This window comes from Mustela nivalis (assembly GCF_964662115.1).
Source record: "Mustela nivalis genome assembly, chromosome: 1".
Taxonomy (NCBI): domain Eukaryota; kingdom Metazoa; phylum Chordata; class Mammalia; order Carnivora; family Mustelidae; genus Mustela; species Mustela nivalis.
In genome coordinates this window covers 197008622-197030327 of record NC_139020.1, presented here as the reverse complement: position 1 = coordinate 197030327, position 21706 = coordinate 197008622, and the positions used below count along the sequence as shown (strand labels likewise).

General features: G+C 50.0%; 1 protein-coding gene across 1 annotated transcript; it reads right to left on the bottom strand.

Annotated features, from left to right (window-relative positions):
* Positions 1 to 139: 139 nt before the first annotated feature.
* On the bottom strand, positions 140 to 21298 carry TRAIP (TRAF interacting protein). The gene is made up of 15 exons (XM_082703111.1): positions 21064 to 21298; positions 15537 to 15594; positions 14949 to 15032; positions 12880 to 12919; positions 12131 to 12258; positions 10846 to 10940; positions 10236 to 10349; positions 9188 to 9275; positions 8493 to 8582; positions 7969 to 8057; positions 3257 to 3412; positions 1518 to 1566; positions 1095 to 1244; positions 945 to 995; positions 140 to 743 (listed from the first exon to the last, which is right to left on the bottom strand). The coding sequence occupies exons 1-15, from the start codon at positions 21159 to 21161 to the stop codon at positions 624 to 626; spliced, it is 1410 nt and encodes a 469-aa protein (XP_082559237.1). The 5' UTR covers positions 21162 to 21298; the 3' UTR covers positions 140 to 623.
* Between the last annotated feature and the right edge of the window lie 408 nt (positions 21299 to 21706).

Here is a 21706-nt window from a genome sequence, read left to right as displayed (position 1 = left end):
TCCTGGTGCCCTATGAGGGGGTACATGCCTCAGGGTAGGGCTACTGAATCTGAGTCTAGGTGAAGGTCCCATTTTAGAAAATTATGCCAAATGGTTTGTCAAAGGTTGATGCAAATTTATACTCCCAGAGCCATGAAGAAAAGATTCTATCTTTTTTATTTTACATAGAAATCTCCCTCCCCCGCCCAACCATCCTCTCCCTACCACCATTCCCATCCTGCTCAGCTCTGGCCATGCCTAGCAGCAAGTCAGAAGTAGGCAGAAGCGGGGCAGGCTGAAATTGCAAGAAGCCCCAGGCACTTTGGTCCACACAGTCAACAAAAGACCTTAGTCTTGAGAACCAGCAGCAGCCTAGGCACATCGGCTATAAACAGGAGCCTTGAACAAGGAGGCACAAGTAGGCCCAATATGGTAGACCCAGTTGGGGTGGGGGGGACAGGCAGGGTGAGTGCAGGAAAAGCAAGGCTTCTGGGCCTCACCCTCACCCCCATCTTTTTGTTTACCCTTGCCCTTGGGGCTGGTCCTGGAAGAGGGGCCATGCCCCCCATGCCCCCTGCTGAGCCAGTCCTGGCCTGTAACTTGGAGGCACAATATCTGGCCATTGGTCTGGCTCACTGTTCTCACTACCACAGGAAGGTGTCCAGCTTGGCCTGGGAGGGAGGGAGCGCTCGTCTCGCCGTCACTCTCTGCTTAGTCTTGGGCTTGGGTTTCACAGGCAGTGGGCGGATCGTAGATGTGTCAGTCTGAAGAAGATGTCAAGGAAGAGGCCTAAAGAAGAGACTGGGCAGCAAAGGCTTAAGCTTGGGGGCTGGGTAGCTCTACTCTGAGTGAGGTCTAGCTCTGCACACTTGAAGCTGTAGCCACTACCAGGCTGGGGGCTGGGGGTACAGGTGAGGGATGGTGTGGCTAGCTCAGCTCCGCCCAATGTTACAGAACAAGGATACAGGTTGGATGAATTTTGTCCGACCTCCAAGCCCATCGAAGCCTGTCCTTACCTAAAGTAGAAGGAAGAAGTGAGTGGGCCAGACTAATAGGCTAGGGGGCTGGCCACCGAAGAGCACTGGCGCTTGCCCCTCATGGGAAGCCATACTCACTGCATCTGTGCTGCGACAGGGCTCTGCCTTGGCTCTTTTGGGCTGTTTCTGGCCAAGGACGGCATTCCGGATGAAGACAGGAAAGGCACTGGCCAGCTCCTCATCTGGCTCTCCCACACAGCGCTGGCCGCCCAGTGAGAGCTGGGACTCCTGGAGGGCAAACCCCAAAGCCAGACCTGATGAGCCCAGTGGCAGCAAAGGAGGGGGTGGGTTGCGGCAATGGACCAGGACCAGGAGCTCTGGCACCTCACCCACATGCAGAAAGGATAATGAGAAGAGTTCCCAGGTAGTTCCAAAGTATTTTAGTCCTGGGCCAGGAATGAGAGGGCTCTGGCAAGACCCTGCCCCCTCCGCGGCTCAGCTTCACATTCAGTCCTGGCAAGGTTGGATGGTGACTGCCTGACTTCTTCTGGGAAGCCTTACCTGCTTGGGGCCTTTGGCCATCTTCTTGGGGATGTCTTGAATGGGAGAGCTGCGAAAGCGAGACATGAAGGCAAGAAGCAGGTGAGGAAGACACAAGGCCAGGCAAACCAGGCTCAGCACACAGCCCTTAGGGAGCCACCACGGGGCACGGCTTCTGTAATGGTGGTGTGCTGGGCAAGGCCCCTTGGTCAGCCCCACCCCATGTACAGGTCTCTGAACAGCTGGACATGATCACAGCTGCCAGAGTGGGGAGAAGGAAGTTGAAGCACTTTCCAGTCTTGTGGCTTCCACTTGGAGCCAAGCCAATTCCAATGCTCCCCAAGGCCTTAGGCACCATAGTATGTCCTGGGCTCTTTGTGGGGCTGGAGGCCCTGCTGATTCACCACCCACAAGAGGAAACCCAGTCATGTCCATACAAGCAGAAGGCACTTCATGAGCTAAGGCTTAGCTGCATCTGCCCAGAGAGGGGCCACTAGCTCCATAAGACCCTTGGTTGAGAGCTTAGAAAGCTCTGTTATTACACAGGGCTAGGCCATCTTCCTAGATAATCTGTGCAGGCAGGGTCTGGGGAAAGAATTGATCATGGCCCAGGCCGTGGCCATTCATTCACTCCCAGCTCCAGAACTAGACACAGTATTTCCATCCAATTCCTGAGGACACTAGCAGCTGAATACCCTCTCCTGGTATTTACCCAGGTGGGTAAAAGGATGGTAACATAGCTCTGACCATATGGCTTCTCAAAGCCATGAGGACAGAGCCAAGATTGGGCCTGTCAGCTCTGGAGCCCTCCACTCCTGCCCTCAGAGCCTGTGGTGAGGCTACATGATGACCATGGGAAGAGTCTCCACTTGCTGCAAGTTTGGCCCTGGGGAGACAGATCCAAGGTGGAAACATCCTGGGTTCCCCCACCCTCCCTTTAGGTCCTAAAGATGATAGAAATGTCTTACCCTTTATAGCAAAAGAGACAACATCAAGAAACCAGTGCCCTAGGCACTTGTAGGTCCCAACAGCAGCCCATATGCCCAAGGGTTGCCTGACTCCCTATGACATAGGTATCTCCATCCCTGAGGGCGGGAAGAGGTAGCAAGCCCACCTGGCTCTCCATTTTGCCCTCCCCCCAGTAGTCTTCCACCTTCACTGCCTAACACCTTGATTTCTTTCTCTCATCTCCAAAGTCTCTGATTAAGGAATGCCCATGGAGGCATTCCCAGTCCTCTACACCCCTAGTACAGGTCCCACTCAGCCCCCTGCAGCTCCCTACAGTTTCTTATACCTGCTCCATGGGATACCCCCTTAGGTGGTAGAGTCCTGGGCTCCATGATTTGAGATGGTCCTAAACATGAGCCCAAGAGGCACACAGTAGAAGAGGAAGTTCAGAGTCCCTGGCCCAGGACTCTGTTGGGCAGACATTCAAGCAAGGTATGGGGAGCACACACATCCCCCAGCATCATCAACCCAGACCCCTACTGGGGTCTCTCCAACTACTGGGACCCCTATGTTCTCTCCAACTCACATTACAGCACATTTGCTTAAAGGGTAATAGTGATGACTACAACAAGCAAGAGAAGAACTCAGGAGAGAAAACAAGAGGTGGTCAGAACCAAAGTTATGGCCAATGGCCAACCCCAGGTGACCCTCACTGCCCTGTCAGCCACTTGGAGTGACAAGGGCAGGGCCAGCAGAGACCTCTTCGTTATCCTCCCTCGAGGCTGTGGACAGGGCCGGGGACTACTACTTACCGTTCTATCTCTTGGCAGAGCTTCTTGGCACGGCCATGATGGATGCTGGAGGCCTGGGATGGAGGGGTGTTGACGTCAAATGTGGCATTGAGGTCAATGTCCTCACCAAAGGCTGGTCGGCGAAGCTTTAGGCTCAGCATCTCCATAGGGGCTGGGCTATAGGCAGAGTTGGATTGGTTACTCTGGACCACCGTGGCAGTCCAGAAGGACAACAGTCCCTGAAGCATCAGAGATGGCCTGGTTCCAGGGGTCTGGAGCCCACATCCAGCCCAGGGCCACCCTGCAAGGAAGCCTGAATCTCTATGGAAAAAACCACTTGGCTTAGTGCTTTAGTCATGGGACCAGTCAAAGTCTTCAAGACATGGAAGGAAGAAAGCAAAACACACACAAAACCCAAGTTTACAAACAAAGGCTGTGTTTTGACCAAATAGCTTGTCAGAATGTAGAGCAAGGGGCCAGAGATGTGCCCACAGACTGATGGAGACGGCAAATGGCATAATTTTGGAAATGGTCAAATGACTCCCCAGAGGGCTGGCACTTTCACAGCCTGAATATGATGCAGACATTAAACTCATGTTTTTGGAGAATAAACTTAATAACATGGGGAAATGCTCATACGTGACATTTAAAAAGTAATATGAAACTCTGTGATAAAAGAAAAAACAGACAAGTTGGACTCCAAAAAGATTTAAAATTGTGTGCATCTAAAGACCTGTTTGGGCACCCAGATGGCTCAATCAGTTGAGCATCTGATTCTTGGTTTTGGCTCGGGTCATGATCTTGGAGTCGTGGGATCAAGCCCTCCATTGGGCTCTGGGCTTGCAGCAGAGTCTACTTGTCCCTCATCCCCCTGCTCCCATGCTCTCTCTCTCTCTTTCAAATAAATAAATAAAATCTTAAAAAAAAAAACAAAAAAAGACATGGGGCGCCAGGGTGGCTCAGTTGTTAAGCGTCTGCCTTCGGCTCAGGTCATGATCCCAGGGTCCTGGGATCCAGCCCCGCATCGGGCTCCCTGCTCCACAGGAAGCCTGCTTCTCCCTCTCCCACTCCGCCTGCTTGTGTTCCCTCTCTTGCTGTCTCTGTCTCTGTCAAATAAATAAAATCTTAAAAAAAAAAAAAGAAGAAGACACTGTTAACAGAGTAAGAAGGTGATCCACAGAATGTACAAAACTATTTGCAAATCATCTCTCTCGTAAAGGACTAAAATCCAGAATATAGATAGATAGAACTGAAGCCCTGTAACAGAAAACAAACAAGCTAGTTCAAAACTAGGTCCAGGCCCTGAATAGACTTTTCTCCAGAAAAGATCTACAGATGGCCAGTAAGCCCATGAAAAGATGCTCAACATCACTGGTCATTAGAGTGATGCAAGGTTACCATGAGCTACTACTTCACACCCAGGAGGATGGTTGCTAGAAACAACAACAAAAACCCAAACTAACAGAAAAGAACAAGTGTAGGTGAGGATGTGGTAAAATTGGAACCCTGGGGTGCCGGGCTGGCCCAATGGGCGGAGCGGGTGACTCTTGATCTCGGGGTCATGAGTTCGAGCCCCACATTGGGTATGGAGATGACTTAAAAATAAAATCCTGAAAAAAAATTGGAATCTTTGTGTACTATTGGTGGGAATATAAAATGGTACATCTGTCGTGTAAAATAGTACAGCAGTTCCTCGAAAAGCTAAAAATAGAATTACCATATGATCCAGCCGCTCCACTTCTGGATATACATCCAGAGCTGAAAGCAGGATCTCAAAGAGACATCCGCACAGCTATGTTCATAGCTGCATACTCTCAACAGTTAAAAGGTGGAAGCAACCCAGATGTCCGGCCAGCAGCAGACATATAAGCAAGATGTGCTATACACATCCACCCTGCTACAACATGGGTGAACCCTGAGGACATCACGAGCCGAGTCACAAAAAGACAAATACCGAATGATTCCCCTTAAATGCGGTATCTGGAGTAGTCAGAATCAGAGAGTAGAGTGGTGAGTGCTGGGGGCTGGAAAATGGAAGTTATTGTTTAATGAGTATAGAGTTTCAGTTTTTCAAGACGAAAAGGGTTTCGGAGGTGGCTGGTGGAGATGAAACCACATCACATATGTAATGTTACCTAATTGTGCCCTTGAAAATGCTGGTAAATTTTGTCAGGTATGTTTTGCCACTATAATTTGGGAAAACAATTCTATGGAAAGTACAGTACTGGTGCACACACATCTCCTCTCAACCTTTCCCCACTAAGAGAGAAAGGACTTGAAGAAAATATATCACATGTCAACAGCGACCTTTGTGCTAAGTCCGTATTTTCCAAATTCTCCATGATGAGTATGTTGTTACCTTTATAACGAGGGCTGGTGGTTTTCTGTTAGAAAACTGCAGCTATTGGGATTTTTCCAGCCTACCCAGGCCTGGTGGTGCTCCTGTGGTCAGAGAACTCTGGAGAGCGGCAGGGCAGCCCCAAGAACATCCTTCCTTTAGGGACCTTGTCATCGGGGGTGTCCAAAGCCCAACTCCCACTGGTCAAGGACAGAGGGATATCCTGTGAGGGTATGAGTCCCTGGCCGGGAGCCCACTGGGGCATGCGGATCGGAGGAAAGTGAACTACCTGCACTGATTTGGGTGGGTAAGCAATGTGGGAAGCTTGGACTATCTCTTCCTTTCCCTGGCCAGGTCCCTGGAGCCTCTACCCTTCTTGCCTGCAAGTGAAAACAAAGATTGCACAAACCCACCTCAAATCCATGCCATGCTGGTTGCTTTGCTTTCCCCTCTGGGAGCCACAGCATAAAGCAGGAGCCAGGAGCATTCGCAGCAACACTGTTGTAGTATCTGTTAATTCTGCCTCTATCTACCAACCCCAGCGAGACCTCTGCCACTATCTCCCACCCCAGAGGGTCGATAAACCTCATCACACCCCACTCTCCACAGCCGTGCCACACCCCACTACATCCAGGGGCCCGAGATGCCCGCCCTGGAGGCTCCCACATGCCGGAGAGCTGGAGCTCAGCCCTCACCGAAACCTCTAGATACAAATGGCATAAGCACCATTTTTCTTGTCATGGGATCTGGCCTGTCCTCATGGCCTGTCATGGCCAGGGGCTTTTCGGGCTTTGCCATCTGACCCCCCCCCAGTTTGTCTACCCTACTGGACCACAAGCTCCAAGAGGACTGAGAGGGCCTGACATGCAGTGTGCTCTCAGTGAGAACCTGCTACAGAAGTCTAGGCCACATTCTGGTGCGGAGTGGTAAAGAAAGTAAGCAAAAGCAGGTATGCAGAGTCCCAGAGAGCCTGGAGGCATCCCTTACTGTGGATGCCAGACACAGAGCACAAGTGTGTGGAAATGCCCTGAGGCCCACGGAGTGGGAAGTGCAGGGAGCACGGTGGAGCTTGTAGATAGCAGCCTGGAGTGACAGCCTAGGAAAAGGATTTTTACTTCCTGCCTTGAGGCAATTTGAGTTCTAAATGCCTGACCACATGAGATGGCCTTTGAGACTATCAGATCTCCACGAGCCAGGCTCCTGACAGAGCCCTTGTGCAACCTGGGCTTTCAAGCCGCCGTGGCCATGGGCTCTGAGAGTGGAGTGGGGAGGAAGGACCAGACACGGAGTCTAGTTTGTCCAAATCGGCAACACACTGGACCTCACAGAAAATCACACTCCCACAGCCGTTTCTCAGTCCAACCCTAGAGCGGGCAGCTCTAGCTCCATGAGGAGATGCTGGAGGGTCTGAGGTAAAAAGGAAAGAATACGGTTGAAAAACTAAAGGTATGATGAGAATTAGAGGACCCTGGCTTGTTGGCACTCACTCCCCGGTGAGGAATGTTTGTGTAAGAAAGTTCATGTGAGGAACAGAGAGAAAGATGTGGCTCCCGGTCTACTCATCGCCAGGTGTGTGCGCATGGGCTGGTTCCATGAGTGCCTCAGGTACAGTGCCAAGAGGTCTGGGAGTGTCTGGTGGGGGAGGGAATGACGTGAAGCCCAGGAGCTGATAACCTGGGCAGACAGGAGAAGCCGAAGGATGGTCACCAGCCTCACCTTCAGGTGGGGGCCGGGGATGCGGTCAGGAGGCACCACAGAGGTTAGCCAGGTAGACTCCAGCAACTGATTGTATGTGAGGAAGAAGGAGCATAATGATTTTCCAAAGGATATTGAAAAGTGACTCAAATAAAAGTCTGGGCCACTGGCTTATGTGCTTTCCATCTGGGCCAGCAGCTGGGCAGCTAGGCAGGACAGCCCTGAGGTGCTCTTAGCTGGTCAGCTTCTGTGAAACACTCAGGAGGAATGGGCAGCCGATCCTGGCAGGGACACCCATCCCTCTGCCTCTTGGCTCCCCCTGCCGGCAGCTTTAATGCACACATTCCTGAGAGCAGCGGGGAATTTATTTTGGTGCCTGGTTTCATGTTTGTTTCAGAATCTGGGGCAGACAGATGCATTTGGTAAGCATTCCATAAACAGGAAATGTGCGGACAGTCAACGCTCCTGTCCCTTCCCTGCCCATCCCTAGGTCCTCTCTGGCCGACCTTTCCTTGTCAGAGCCCAGAGCTTGCCTCAAAGCTGTTTTCCAATTACATCTTGGCTATGTCTCAGGGCAGGAGGCCCACAGCCTTCACACCCACACGGACCACCCACCCAACCAAAGCCAGGAGTAGTAAAGACCCTTTCTGGGGAGTTCTTCCAGCTTATGACCCCTGTACACCCCAGAAAGTCAACAAACCTCTCTAAAACTAGGCGGTTGACAGTCTCAGTGTCCACTGATGGCAGGTTCAGGGTTTCCTGCAGCATCGTTAGCTTTTTTTTCAGGCTCTTGGGGAAGGAAAGAGAAGAGTGTGAAAGGAAGGCTGAGGCAGCAAGCCCAGAGAGACCACCAAGGACGTGGATGACATGCACAACAGGCAAGCCCACTGCGAGCAGGGCAAGGCCTGAACCCCCAACATCCCGAATACCTGGGATCATCCAGTCTCAGAACCCCTGTCTGGTGAAGCCTCTCCTGTGGTGAGGCTACGTCCCTGGGAATATAGGTACAGGACAGGTTGTAGGAGAAGACCCACGGTGCTGTCTGTCCCCTACTGAGGAGGCCAAGGCTCCAAATCAGGGCCAAGGTATACATCTTGACACCCTCTGAGCCAGGAGGATGCAGGGAACCCAGAACCACCGCCACAGACTGGGACATAGGTTCCTAGGCTCTCGGAAGATGCACAAACAACCCCTCATTCACGTATGGCCAGGGATGTCCCTCACCACAATCTCCTTGTCAGCACTCTGTAGATCCTTCTGGGCCGACTTCAGCTCCAACTTGGTCTGGTCTAGTTCAGAATAGACTGTCTGCAACTATAAGAAAGTATAGGGAATAAAGACCAGGCCAGCAGGCGGCCGCGTGCTCTGGCCCCACCTGCTGCTACCCAGCTCACGCTCACGGGATCCCCAGGTCCAGATGAGTCTGAGGACACACAGGGAGACCCTGGCTTTGTGGGGCCTGTCTGTGCCCATCTGGGGCTGCCTGGGAACTAGGGCTGTGCTCTACACCCAACAACCCATGGAGGCACCAGGCCCAGAGATAAAGCAGCTGTGCTAAAAGAACCGGGTTCCAAGTATGTTCCTTCTACTCTGGGCCTGGGGCAAAAGCAGGCCTCTGACACTGTCTCATTCAGGATCTGTGCTCTCCAGCCAGCTGAGAGGTGCCAGAGGCCAGAGAGAATAGAGGGCATCGTGAATGTACATGTACGGGGGGGGGGGGGATGCCTGCGTGACCATCTACCCTAAGTGGACAAGCCACAGAGCCAGAGCTGAGGCCCAGTAACCAGTCCCTGTGGGCCACCCAATGGCCCCATGGAGTCTGCTTCACCATCAGGGCCCATGCCTTTGCTCAGGAGACAGGAACGAGCACGACAAAAGGATAGCCACCACACCCCTCACCTTTGGTTTCCCACTGTTACCTTGCTTTTGGAAGAAAACAAGTCCTTCTTCAGTTTGTCCGCCAGCTCCCCTGAGGCCTTCCGAGCTTCTTTGAGATTCTCATACTCTCTATGAGGGAGCCAGGAAAAGGAATGTCAGAATGGGGCACGCTGCTGGTCAGACTGCACCCCGGCACCAAACAAACATAGAGCCCAGGCTGTCCCCTCAGCCAGGTCTCCTCCCTACTCTGAACCCTGAGCCCAACAGGGTGGGGCTGCGGAGGGTCCTGCAAGGGGCGGGGGGAATCTCTGTTCCCTGCCGGTCCTGCAGGCCCTGGTGATTGGAGAGGGTATGCAGGAAGCCCCGCTCTCACTAAGGTCTCAGGAAGAGGCCCCTATACCACCTGGCCCTCACTGAAGACATCTGGGATCCTCTGCACCTGTCAGCCATGTGGCCCCTTTCCACAACCTCACATCCACAGTAGTGGCGAATCTGAGCAAAGTTTCTGATTCAAGTTAGGCAGAGTCGGTAAGTGCTGATGGGAAACAGGATCCATTTATCACGATGGGGCTTATAGCTCAGAGAATGGTGCCAGTCTGCTTAGCAATAACACTTCTGGGACGCCTAGGTGGCTCAGTCAGTTAAGCATGTGCCTTCAGCTCAGGTTGTGATCCCAGGGTCCTGAGGTCAAGCCCTGGGATCAAGCCCCACATGGGGCTCCCTGCTCGGTGGGGAGCCTGCTTCTCCCTCCCAAATCCCCCCCTGCTTGTATTCCCTCTCTTGTTATCTCTGTCAAATAAGTAAATGAAATCTAAAAAAAAAGAAAAAAAAGAATAACACTTCCCTTCACACTCATTGTCTCAGTAACCCAATGAGGCAAGTTATTACTATCCCCATCAGGAAGCTGGTCAGAGGCTAAGAAATTGACTCCTAGCCACATGGTGAGAGGTGAGGTCACGGTTCAATTGAGGCAGGATAGCTCCAGAGCCTGCCCTTTTACTCAGCCTTCTCTGCTTTGTAAGAGATGGGCAACAGAGAGGGTGCCATGGCTTAGCTCCTGGACTGGGCCACAGGGGCCAGAGTACACACTTCTTGAGGGACACGCAGTACACAGCCAGCTGCTCCACCGCGGACTGTCCCACACCCATGTCTCGGATCATCTCCTCCACCTCGGGTCGCTGGCTCTGGAGCAGGAGCTCAATCCTGAAAAACACCCAGCCCACGACATTTAGAATCTGGAGGCTGATGGGTAGGTACCCAGTGCAGCTCTGCTCTCCTTTGCTGCTGTTGCTATGGTGACAGCCTGGCCTGCCAGCATGCTTTAGCAGGCGGGTCTACCCAAAGAAAGGCCCCGCAGCAGAGCCGAACGCAGCTGCAGGGATGCTGCTAGGGAAGAACGGGTGCTGACAGGTCCTCAAGGTCAGGGATCCCTGGAGAAGGGTCTCTGGAGCCAAAGACCTGCCAGGTCACCGGGCCATGGGCAATAGAAAGGGGGAAGACTGAGGCCAGGGGCCCCATGGCAAGTGGAGGAGCCCCCCGAGGCCGAGTGAGGACATGGGGCCCACAACCCCCTGGCCTGAGCTCCACATGGCCGATGGAGTTTTGAGCCATGGAAGTGATCCAAGCCCCATTGCAATCCTAACAGCTGGGCCCCGGGGCTAGAGGAGTGAGCTGAGGGTGGTCCCAGTGTCGGGCTCACCGCTCCATGGTTCGCATCTTGGTCCTGAGTCGGCGTGCCTCCTCCTGGGCTTGCCTGCTCTCGTCCTGTTGCTGCTCCAAGTACTTCATCTGCTTCTGCACAGCAAACACACCCATGCCCACCTGTCGCTTGGAGGATCCCAGGCACCACGGCTAAAGTCATCCTGAGAACTGTCTACTTTTCCAAATGCCGATAACCGTGTGTCCCCAGCCCCGTGGAAGGAAGGCTCCTGGGCCCCATTCTGGCTTGTGCTTTTTCTGCTCTGACACCCTACACCAGCTGCTCCTTCACCTCCCTGCTTGCTTCCTCCCGAGATGTATCTTAACCCAGGCACATCCCACTACCTAGAGGCCCACTGTGGGCTGCCGAGGTACCATGGCGTAAGGGCTCAGGGTGCATGTTGTGTAGGCAGCTGAAGAAACACAAATCCAGGTCTCTTTATCCACATCTAGACCCAAGGACAGTTACCAATCAGGATAGGAGAGCTGGACCAGAGGCAGTGGGCCAGGCTGCCCTCAGCACAAAAGCACTCCATCTCTGACCTGGGAATGCCATCGAAGATGCCTGCTCTGCGGTCAAGTACTGATTCACTCCTTCCCTCCCACTGGTCACACCACGTGATCCAGCCCAGCCACCAAGCAGGAACAGAGACAATGAACACCCTGGGGCTCTGTCTGTTCACAAAGATGGCTCCCATTCCCTTTCAAATGGCATCCAGCAAGGACTGCTCCTTCTTACGAGGCCAGAATATCAACTGCAGGTTCAGATCAATCGCCTCATGCCCCTTAGAGAGCAAGAGGCTCACCAACCCAGCCTGATACAAAATTCATCTGGGTCTAGAGCGCCTTGCTCTGCAGGCTTTGATCTGCCTGGTCAGCTCAGCACATCTGACTTCAAAGGCCCCCTGCTCCTCCCTGGGATGCTGTTTGATCTGGCTCCAGAGAGCAGCCCAGCCAAGGACTAGAGTGCTAATGGAAGGTTCCTCAGTCTGGCTTCATCGGTGGAGTACAAACCACTTTTGGAAACAAGGTCCAGCCTCACTGAGGTCTTGGCTGAGCTGACCCTCCGAGAAGCGCCAGGAAGGCCTCACCTCTTCATACTACCTGGCGCCAAATCCGTAAGCATGGCCAATGTGACCCTTTGCTTACGGGCTGGATGGGTACAAAATGGGTGGCCTGGGTAAGAAGGGATTTGCCTCCATTTTATAACCGCACAAAGGTAATGACCAAGGCAGAACCAGAAGATGAGCCCAACCGACTTGTGCCCACAGAACCTGGGGACCCACCTTGAGGGTGGAGCACAGCATTTCGGCCTTGTCTAAGGCCTTCTGCAAGGATTCCACGGTGGCGTTGCGCTCTTCCAGCGTGTCCCGCAGGGTGTCAATGATTACCTGACTGTCCCTTTTCTCCTTCTCTGCAGCAGAGGTGGGAAGGGGGAAGGCCTGTTCACTCATCAGTGTAAGAACCTGAGCCCTGGGCTCCAGCACCGCACACCGCACCCCAGAGCCATGTAAGGAACAAGTCTCCAGTCAGCAAGTTGGGTGACCTGCTTCTCTCTCTGGCACACACCAAGCCAGGGAAGCTAAGCCAAAGTCTCTTCATGCATGGGATGAGAGCCTCTTTCTGCTGCTTAGAACTACTTGAGTAAAGATTTCACTGCTCTCCACTCCCAAGGGTCTAGTTAATTCATCATCTTAGAACTCAAGCAGGTTTCCTGTGAAACTCAGCAGCCAAACTCTCTCCTAGAAATAGTCTGTTCCATTTGGTAGTCTCTTCCCTTCCCAGTCCCAGTCCTGGGGCTCTCTCTTTGTCCTCAGACAAAAAGAGAAAGTTTATCGGGCCTAGGTGGACAGCTTGAGGCACCTCCCTTTCTTCCCCTTTCCTGCCAATCACAAGAGCTGGCAAAACTCTTGGCTGTACAAAGCAGGGAGAGCCCCTAGCTTCACCAGAAGACTGGAACCATTCTTCCCAGGGCCTCTCCCCCAAGCACCTGGGTCAGGGGCTTCCCAGGACCCCTTGTCTCTTACTAACTCACCTTTCTGAGCAAGCTGGGCTCTGGTGTTATCCAGTTCATTCTACAAGGCAATATCCACAATAAGAAGCAGAAAGGCATCATACCTGGCTTCCACACAGCATTCCAAAGGCTTGCAGGGAGATCCAGGAGGGGACAATGAGGCCTGCAGGTCCAGGGAGGCACAGACCCTGATATATGTCATGGCCAAGCTAGGCCCACAGTGGAGATACGTCTTGCTTTTTTATCTCTATGCTTTTTTTAAAAAGTAGGTAAGACGGAGGAAAATAATCTCAAGTATAAGACCCTGGGACAGAGAAGGAGGCAGAACAGGGCAAGAGAGGGGCCACAAAGGGGTAAGAGAAGTGAAGTTGGACCTGTGGGATCAGTCTCACAGCAGAGGCTTCCAACACTTCCTTGGCCCTGTGCTGGCCCTTACAATCTCTGGGCTTCACTGATTGGGGTCACAGAGTTGGGAGGGCTAAGGACTTTGGGTCACCACTTCCTCCCTCTACCCCAGGTCCTGCTTGCTCCACAGTCTACTCTCCAAGCTCTGAGCTGGCTCTGTGTACCACGAACCTTCCAACCCTAATAAAGTAGGTAAGCTGGGACAACTTCGTGTCTCTGGCTGAAACCTCACACGTGCTAGGCTCTAACCAGACTATTGTGAGGGTCAAATGAACCTCTCAAAGCCCGGGCATTAAGTTACAGAGCCACTGCCACAGAACCACTGAGAGGCTGGGGCAGAAATGAGTCCACCTCCCATTCAGGAGTTTGGAGCACTCAACACCCCCACGGGCAAGAGAAGTTTTCCATAAGCAGAAAAACCAGGCACTGTAGAACTGAAAGGCTTGGTCAAGGGTTCATGGTGGTGCTGGATGGAATTCAGGCAAAGCTTCCCCCAGATCACCCTTTCCAGGTCAGCACGAGACTCAGAATTTCACCGGTGACCAATACTAAAGACCAGCCCCAGTAGAGCGGTGAGCTCCCTTCTGTAAAAATCCCCCACCCAGGACTCCAGAGCAAAAGCTTTTGGTGGCTGGGTGGCTCAGTGTAGGCAGAATATCCTGGAGAGCAAATGGTGGGTAGAGAAGGGCATGCATGGGCTGCCAGAGAACAGACACCAACCCAAAGCTCCCCAAGTTGCCTGCCTCCTACACTTAAGCAAGATGCCTGCAAGCCCTTGCTCCAGACTACTCAAGATGCTGCCTCTCTGTCTCCTAGATCTGGCTTTGAAAGCCAGAAAGAAAGGAAGCTGCCTTTGTTGTCTTTATCACAGGGAAGACGCAGCTTAAAACCAGGAGCAGTTACCATGACGATGAACGTGCTGGCTTTAAGCACAAAAGCTCTACGTACTTGAAGCAGGAAGGTTCCAAGGAAATCACAGCAACCCGGGGCCAAGGCCAAATGAACCCTGGGCTGACAGATGCCCAGCAAATGAACCCTTGTGTCCAGGTGCATTGTGAATCCCAATCCCACTTCCTCAAGAGGTTTTGACCAATTCAGTCCCCCCAGTACACAAAGAAAGTTAAATCTTGGACTTGAAGGGAATAAGTATAGGAGAAATGGTGGGTTTCTGCCCTGGCTCACATCCTGATTCCAGTGGTTCTGCCCTCCATTCCTGGTTCCAGAAAGACTCAAGCAACTGGATATATACCAAGCTTCCCCACAGTTTTGAGGCACAGCCAGGTTTATGAATAGTGGGTTCACACATCCTCCGTGGCTGAGGACTGGAAGAGTTTTCTGATCGATTTCTAGCTGTCCAAGCAGCAAGGTGGGCTGGGAAGGATGGCTGTACAACCTCCATGAGAGAACCTCAGGAGAGACACTCTGGCCTTTGGTGGGAATCGCTCTGAAATCCCAAGGGCGAAGGCTCACAGTCACGTGGCTCCCTTCTTCCCCAACAGTGTATCTCTCCAATGACTGGGTCTTTATCATCACGTTTCCTTTGCTCTCTTCCCTTCTGCCTTGAAACCTCTACAAATCTCCCTCTAGACTCTATCTCCACAGTTTACACACCCACCCTGGGAGGGAACAGAGAGTAAATTCTCAGAGGGCTTGCAGTGCAGTAGAATGACATAAATCCCAGGTACCTTTAAGAATTCTGCATCTAAGACACTCTCCTCCTCTTGGGCAAGGTCAAAGAAGAGCTTATTAATAATGGTTCTTCTGCCAACCTGGATGAAAGGACAAGAGAGAGTATGACTGTATAGCTGAGTCACGTGCAAGGCCGACAGGAATGGACATGCTGCTTAACATGGAGCCAGGCCTGTTCTTAGGCCTAACTTTTCATAGCACATCCCTTGGAATCAGATGAGCTCTGTAACCCTACAGGTGCCCCACGCTGGTGCCACTGGTTTGGTGGTTACTGAAGTCATGTCACCATAGACCCATGTGGTTCAAAAGACATCCCAACTCTAGGTGCTGGGCACTGAGGATGGGGAAAAGCAAGGAAGGAGGTCAAATTTAGCTAGGTGAAGACCAGCCCGGGCAACAAGTCTATCTGCCAGCTATTCTTGGGCACAAGTAGGTCTCCTGAGCCACTCAAAAGCACAAGTAAGGCTTAATCAGCCTCAAACCATGAGGGTCCAAAAAGGTCAAAGATCTTGTCCAGTTTCAGAGATTTTTTCTCATTCCTCCTCCCCGGCAAGGAAAAGGTGTTTTCACCCCATCGCCCTCACCTGGATTCGACACTGTGGACAGGTCCGACTTGGTGCTGTCTCAAACCACTGAATTAGGCTGGAATGGGAAGCAGAGAAGTAGACTGGTGAGCACTTACGTGGGCAGAGACATACAGGCCAGGCAGTCACCCTGACCACAACAGCATCTGACTTATTCCTCCTCAACCCAATGCCTGACCACAAAGGAGGGTAGTATCACAGTGGGACAGTACATCCCACGGGGCCTCACTGGTACAAACACTCTGACCAGTCGGCCCTTTTTTGGCCCTGTTGGTATGGCCGTCCTGACCTGAGCTGCTTGCTCTTTTGTCAACATTCCAGGCTCTGACTAGGATGGAGCAGCAGCCAAAGCCCAGGGTCCCTCAGAGATAGGGATTCCAATAATACCCCCCACTTTAAGTTAGGACTCCAAAGGGCTACACTTTCAGAGTAAGGGTACACTAGAAGTAAATGCAAGTTGTGGTAAAAGTAAAACACAGTCCAGCTTCGCCTCATCTATCTGAGTGGTCCAACAAAACCTCAAACCTTAAACTCTAATTAGTCTCCTACTAGTAGACTCTCCTACCAGGGGCCAGGGAGAAGCAGAGTCCTTTCTGGAGGGTAATACCATCATCCCAGGTCTGTTTTTTTCTGTAAATACTTTTCCATATATTAGGCATGAGATAAATTCAAAGGTACCCAGGTACAGCGATGAGAATGAGTGAGTCTACATCTAAGAACATTATGGATGAATCACATACACATAACATGGAGGAAGAGAAGCCGGATACAACATATATTATGTATGACTCCAATTACATAAAGTAAATGTTTCAGGTTGTTTGTTTGTTTTTTAAGATTTTATTTATTTATTTGGCAGAGAGAGAGAGAGAGATCACAAGTAGACAAAGAGGCAGGCAGAGAGAGGGGCAGGGAAGTAGGCTCCCCACCTAGCAGAGAGCCCGATGCAGGGCTCGATCCTAGGACCCTGAGATCACAACCTGAGCTGAAGGCAGAGGCTCAACCCACTGAGCCACCCAGGCGCTCCCATTTAGTTTTTTTAAAAAGCAAATAGACAAGGGAAAAAGCACTAGCACACAAACCAGAACATACACACAAAGACTTCAGATATGGAAATTGTCAGACACAATGTAACACAGCATGCTAGGAAATAAAAATCAAGACTGAAAATATCAGTAGAGGGGTGCCTGGCTCAGTCAGTAGAGCATGTGACTCTTGATCTTGGGATTGTGAGTTTGAGCCCTATGGTAGGGGTAGAGTTTATCTTAGAAAAGAAAAAAATATATCAGTAGAGAACTACAGAATAAAAGGTGGCATGGCAGAACTTAATAAAGAACCAAACAGAAATTCGAAAATTAAAAATGGCCAAAATTAAGAATTCAATGGATGAGTTTAATGGCAGTTTATGCAGTTGAAGAATTAGTAAAATGAAAAGATAGGTCAGAAAAAACACTAAGAATCAAAAAGACAGAAAAATATATGAGACGGTAAAAGATACAGAAAATAATGTGAAAAGCTCTAGCATACATATAATAAGGAGTTCCAAAAAGAAAGTATTAGGTGGAATTATGCACATTCCCCAAGAAGTCTATATCCTAATTTCTTAAAACTGTGACTATTTCACCTAATATGACAATAGTAATTTTGCAGATGTGATTTAGGATCTCGAGACAGGGGGCGTCCTGGGTGGCTCAGTCGGTTGAGTGTCTGTGATTGAGCGTCTGCCTTTGGCTCAGGTCCTGATCCCAGAGGGATCAGGGATAGAGCCCCATGTTAGGTTCCATGTTAGGCCCTGGGTGGCTCAGTGGGTTAAAGCCACTGCCTTCGGCTCAGATCATGATCCTAGGGCCCTGGGATCGAGCCCCGCATCGGGCTATCTGCTCAGCAGGGAGCCTGCTACCTCCTCTCTCTCTGCCTGCCTCTCTGCCTACTTGTGATCTCTGTCAAATAAATAAATAAAATCTTTAAAAATAATAATAATAATAATAATAAACAAATAAATAAATAAATCTTAAAAAAACAAAACAAAACAAACCTTGAGACAGGGAGATTATCCAGGTGTGTCCCCATGTAATCACAAGGGTCCCTAAGTGAAGCAGGGGTGTCAGAGTCATACAGAGAGCAATGAAGATGGAAAATGGGGCCATGAGCTAAGAAAGGCATATATCTACTTACAAACATTGACTATAACCTGGTAAACCCATTTTGGACTTCTGACCTCTGGAACTGCAAGATAGTAAATCTGTGTTGTTTTAAGCCACCAAGTTAGTAGTAATTTGTTATAACAAATGAGAAACTAATATGAGAAGAAAACAGATAATGAACTAGAGACAAGACCTGAAAAGATAATGGCTGATAATTTTCCAAAACTAATTACAGAAACCATTCCACAAGTTAGAGAACCATAATGAATCCCAAGCAGGATAAGTAAAAAAATGGTAACAAAAAGAGAGCTGAAGTGCTATGTTATTGTCAGACAAAATAGACTTCAAGTTAAAAAAGGTACAAAAAACAAAGAACTTTACATATTGATAAAAGGTACAATCCAACAGGAAGAAATAACAATTATAAACACACATGTACCTAATAACAAAGCCAAAAAAATATATATGGAAGAAAATTGGACAGGATTCAAGAGATAAATAGACAGCTATACAATAAAAGTTGAAGAGGTCAATAACCCAAACTTTTAATAATGGATAGAATAATCACACAGGTAATCAGTAAGAAAATAGAGGACTCAGACAACATAAACCAACTAGATCTAACACACAAATACTCCACCCAATCACAGCAGAATATGCATTCTTCTCTAGTGCACATGGAACATTCTCCAAGATAGACCGTATATTGGGCCACAAAACAAGTACCAATAAATTTTAAAAGATTAAAATCATACAAAGTGTTTTTTCTGATCACAATGGAATGAAACTGAAAACCAGTAACAGAAACACAACTGGAAAATTCACAAATACATAGAAATTAACACACTCTTAAATAACTGATGGATCAAGGAAGAAATCATAAAGGAAATTAGAGAATACCTTGAGATGAGTGAAAATGAAAAGACCACATACCAAGACTTACAGAATTCAGTAAAAGCTTGCTAAAAGGGAAGTTGATAGCTTTAAACACACACACATTAAAAAAAATACCCATTAGGTAACTATTATAAAAAAAAAAGAAAAGAAAACAGAAAATAACAAGTGTTGACAAGGATGTAGAGAAATTGGACCCTTGTGCATTGCTGCTGGGGATGTAAAATGGTGCAGTCAATGTGGAAAACAGTAAAGCAGTTCTTCAAAAAATTAAACATAGAATTACCATAGGATCCAGTCATCTCACCTCTGGGTATAACCCAAAAGGAATGAAAGCAGGCACTTATACAGATACTTTTACACCAGTTCATTGTAGCATTATTCATAGTAGCCAGAACACGGAAACAACCCAACATCCTTTAACAGATGAAGGGATAAATAAAATGTGGTATTCCCGTACAATCGAATTTTACTCATAAAAGGAATGAAATTCTCATACATGCTACAGCATGGATGAACCTTGAAAACATTATGCTGGGCGCCTAGGTGTCTCAGTGGGTTAAGCTGCTGCCTTCGGCTCAGGTCATGATCTCAGGGTCCTGGGATCGAGTCCCGCATCGGGTTCTCTGCTTCGCGGGGAGCCTGCTTCCTCCTCCCTCTCTCTCTCTCTGCCTACTTGTGATCTCTCTGTGTCAAATGAATAAATAAAAAAAAAAAAAAAAAGAAAACATTATGCTTAGTGAACTAAGCAAAACTCAAAAGAACAAAATTGTATGATTCCACTTACACAAGATACCCAGAATAGGAAAATTCAAGGAGAAAGAGGGTAAAATAGAGGTTTTGAGGGCAATGGGGAAGAGGGGTAATGGAGAGTTGTCATTTATTGATACAGTTTCTGTTTGGAATGATGGAAAAGTTCTGGAAATAGATAAAGGGAATGAAGAGGTACAAACTTCCAGTTATAAAATAATAAGTCATGGGGTGCCTGGGTAGCCCAGTGGGTTAAAGTCTCTGCCTTCAGCTCAGGTCATGATAGCAGGGTCCTGGGATCGAGCCCCGAATCGGGCTCTCTGCTCAGCAGGGAGCCTGCTTCCCTTCCTCTCTCTCTCCCTGCCTCTCTGCCTACTTGTGATCTCTCTCTCTGTCAAATAATTAAATAAAATTGTTTAAAAAACAAACAAACAAATAAATCAATAAATAAGTCATGGAGATGAAAAGGAAAGTGTAGGAAATATGCTCAATAATACTGTTGTATGGTGGGTGCCTGGGTGGCTCAGCAGGTTGGGTGTCTGCCTTCCCATCAAGTCAGAATCCCAGGGTCCTGGGATCAAACCCCACACTGGAATCCCTGCTCAGCAAAGAGCTTGCTTTTCCCTCTCCCTCTCTCAAATAAATAAATAAAATATTTTAATTAATTAATTAATTAGAGAGAGCACAAGCAGAGGGAGTGGAAGGAGAAGCAGACTCCCCACTGAGAAGGGAGCCTGATGGGGAGCTGGACCCCAGGACCCTGGGATCATGACCTGAGGTGAAGGCAGGCACTAAACAAACTGAGCCACCCAGGTGCCCCATAAATAAATAAAATCCTAAAAAAAAATACTGCTGTATAGTGACAGACAGTGACCACAATTAAATCATGGTTAGCATCGACTAATGTACAGAATTGATGAATCAATATGTTGTGCAACTGAAACTAATATAATATGGTATGTCAATTATATTTCACTTAAAAAAAAAGAGCTCTAAATCAGCCAGTCCACAGATGCTAAGGGAAGCTTTCCTCACCAGCTGTACATTCAAACGGTCAGTAGGATGGCTGGATTAAGGAGCACCTCCTTGCCCTCCATGTTTGTTTGGCTTTTTTTAAAGATTTTATTTACTTATTTGAGAGAGAGAGAGAGAGAGAGAGAGAGATCACAGAGGGCAAGGGAGAAGCAGACTTGCTCGGTCCCAGGGCCCTGAAATCATGACCTGAGTCGAAGGCAGGTGCTTAACCAACTGAGCCATCCAGGTGCCCCCTTGCCCTTCCTTCCGTGTTATCTTGGGATTCTTGGCGTCAGTGAGTACACTGAGGAGTCCGACCAACAAGATGACTCTGGGTGGAATAATCCCAAACCATCAACCAAACCACAAGTCGGATAGCCAGAGGCCTTCCAGGTTATCTCAAAGAAATAAAAGCCGTTGTTAATTTGGCGAAAGTCACCTCTGCCCGGACTAATAATTTTGAAGTCACATCTCTCTGCTAGCGGATCAAGGAAGCCCCTACTTTATGTTCACCGAACCAACTCTGTTTCCCTGGACTCAGTTCAGCAGTTACCTCCTCCGGGAAGCCTGCCCAGACCCGCCTCTGCTCAGGTCCGGTACCTACCGTGGGAATCAGTCTAGTGCCGTCTTAATCACCTGTCTGGGCTCCGCCGGGGGACCCAACACCCCTCAGTTCTGTAGCCGTACAAGGCCGAGAGCCCGGCCCCGCCACTGTGGTCACTCACCACTGAAGATGGAATGTGTGGCCGCAGTGGATGGCGGCCACATCTCGGGAGTGGTCGAAGAAGTCGGAGCAGATGGTGCACAGCGCACGGATAGGCATGACGACTGATCTAAAGGGGATCAGGCAGCCAAGGAAACCTCGACGGGTCCAGCTTCGCGGCCGCGCCCCCGCGTCCCCGCGGGCTTCAAATTTGGCTCCACAGCGCAACTTCCGGGAGCGAACCGGAAGTGGTGATAAGGTACGTGGAGGCGGAGCCCGGGAGCCGTGTCTGGATTGGACGAGCCATGGGGGCGGGACTTAACGACCGAAGAGATTCCTGGGGTTGAGCGCGAGACTGATCTGTCAGTGGTATCTCTCCAGTAGCTCCCGGAAGGATTCGGCAGGTACCCGCAGTAGCTATGCCGCCGGCTGGCCCCTTTGTGGGGCAAGATAAGACATTATGGTCCGAAGCCAGATCTTGTGCGAAGCGCGCCGGGCACGGGCTCCTCAGCCCTGTTCTATCAGGGCAGGCTTCTCTGCACCTCGGGAGAGTCGAGAAGACCGAAGCCGTAGGGAAATGGGACGGTTGTCCCGATGGAGAGCGGTCTCCTGGGCTCCGGGCAATGCCCGGCCGTACGCCCGTAAGCCCATTGTTCCCACAGACT

Excerpts from the sequence above, each read along its gene's own strand:
- TRAIP (XM_082703111.1), bottom strand. The coding sequence starts at position 21,161 with ATGCCTATCCGTGCGCTGTGCACCATCTGCTCCGACTTCTTCGACCAC. Across the intron at positions 3,413-7,968 it reads AACCGCCTAGTTTTAGAGAG|CCCAGCCCCTATGGAGATGC; the intron begins GTTTGTTGACTT and ends CTCTGCCTATAG. Across the intron at positions 1,245-1,517 it reads TGGCCAAAGGCCCCAAGCAG|GAGTCCCAGCTCTCACTGGG; the intron begins GTAAGGCTTCCC and ends TTTGCCCTCCAG.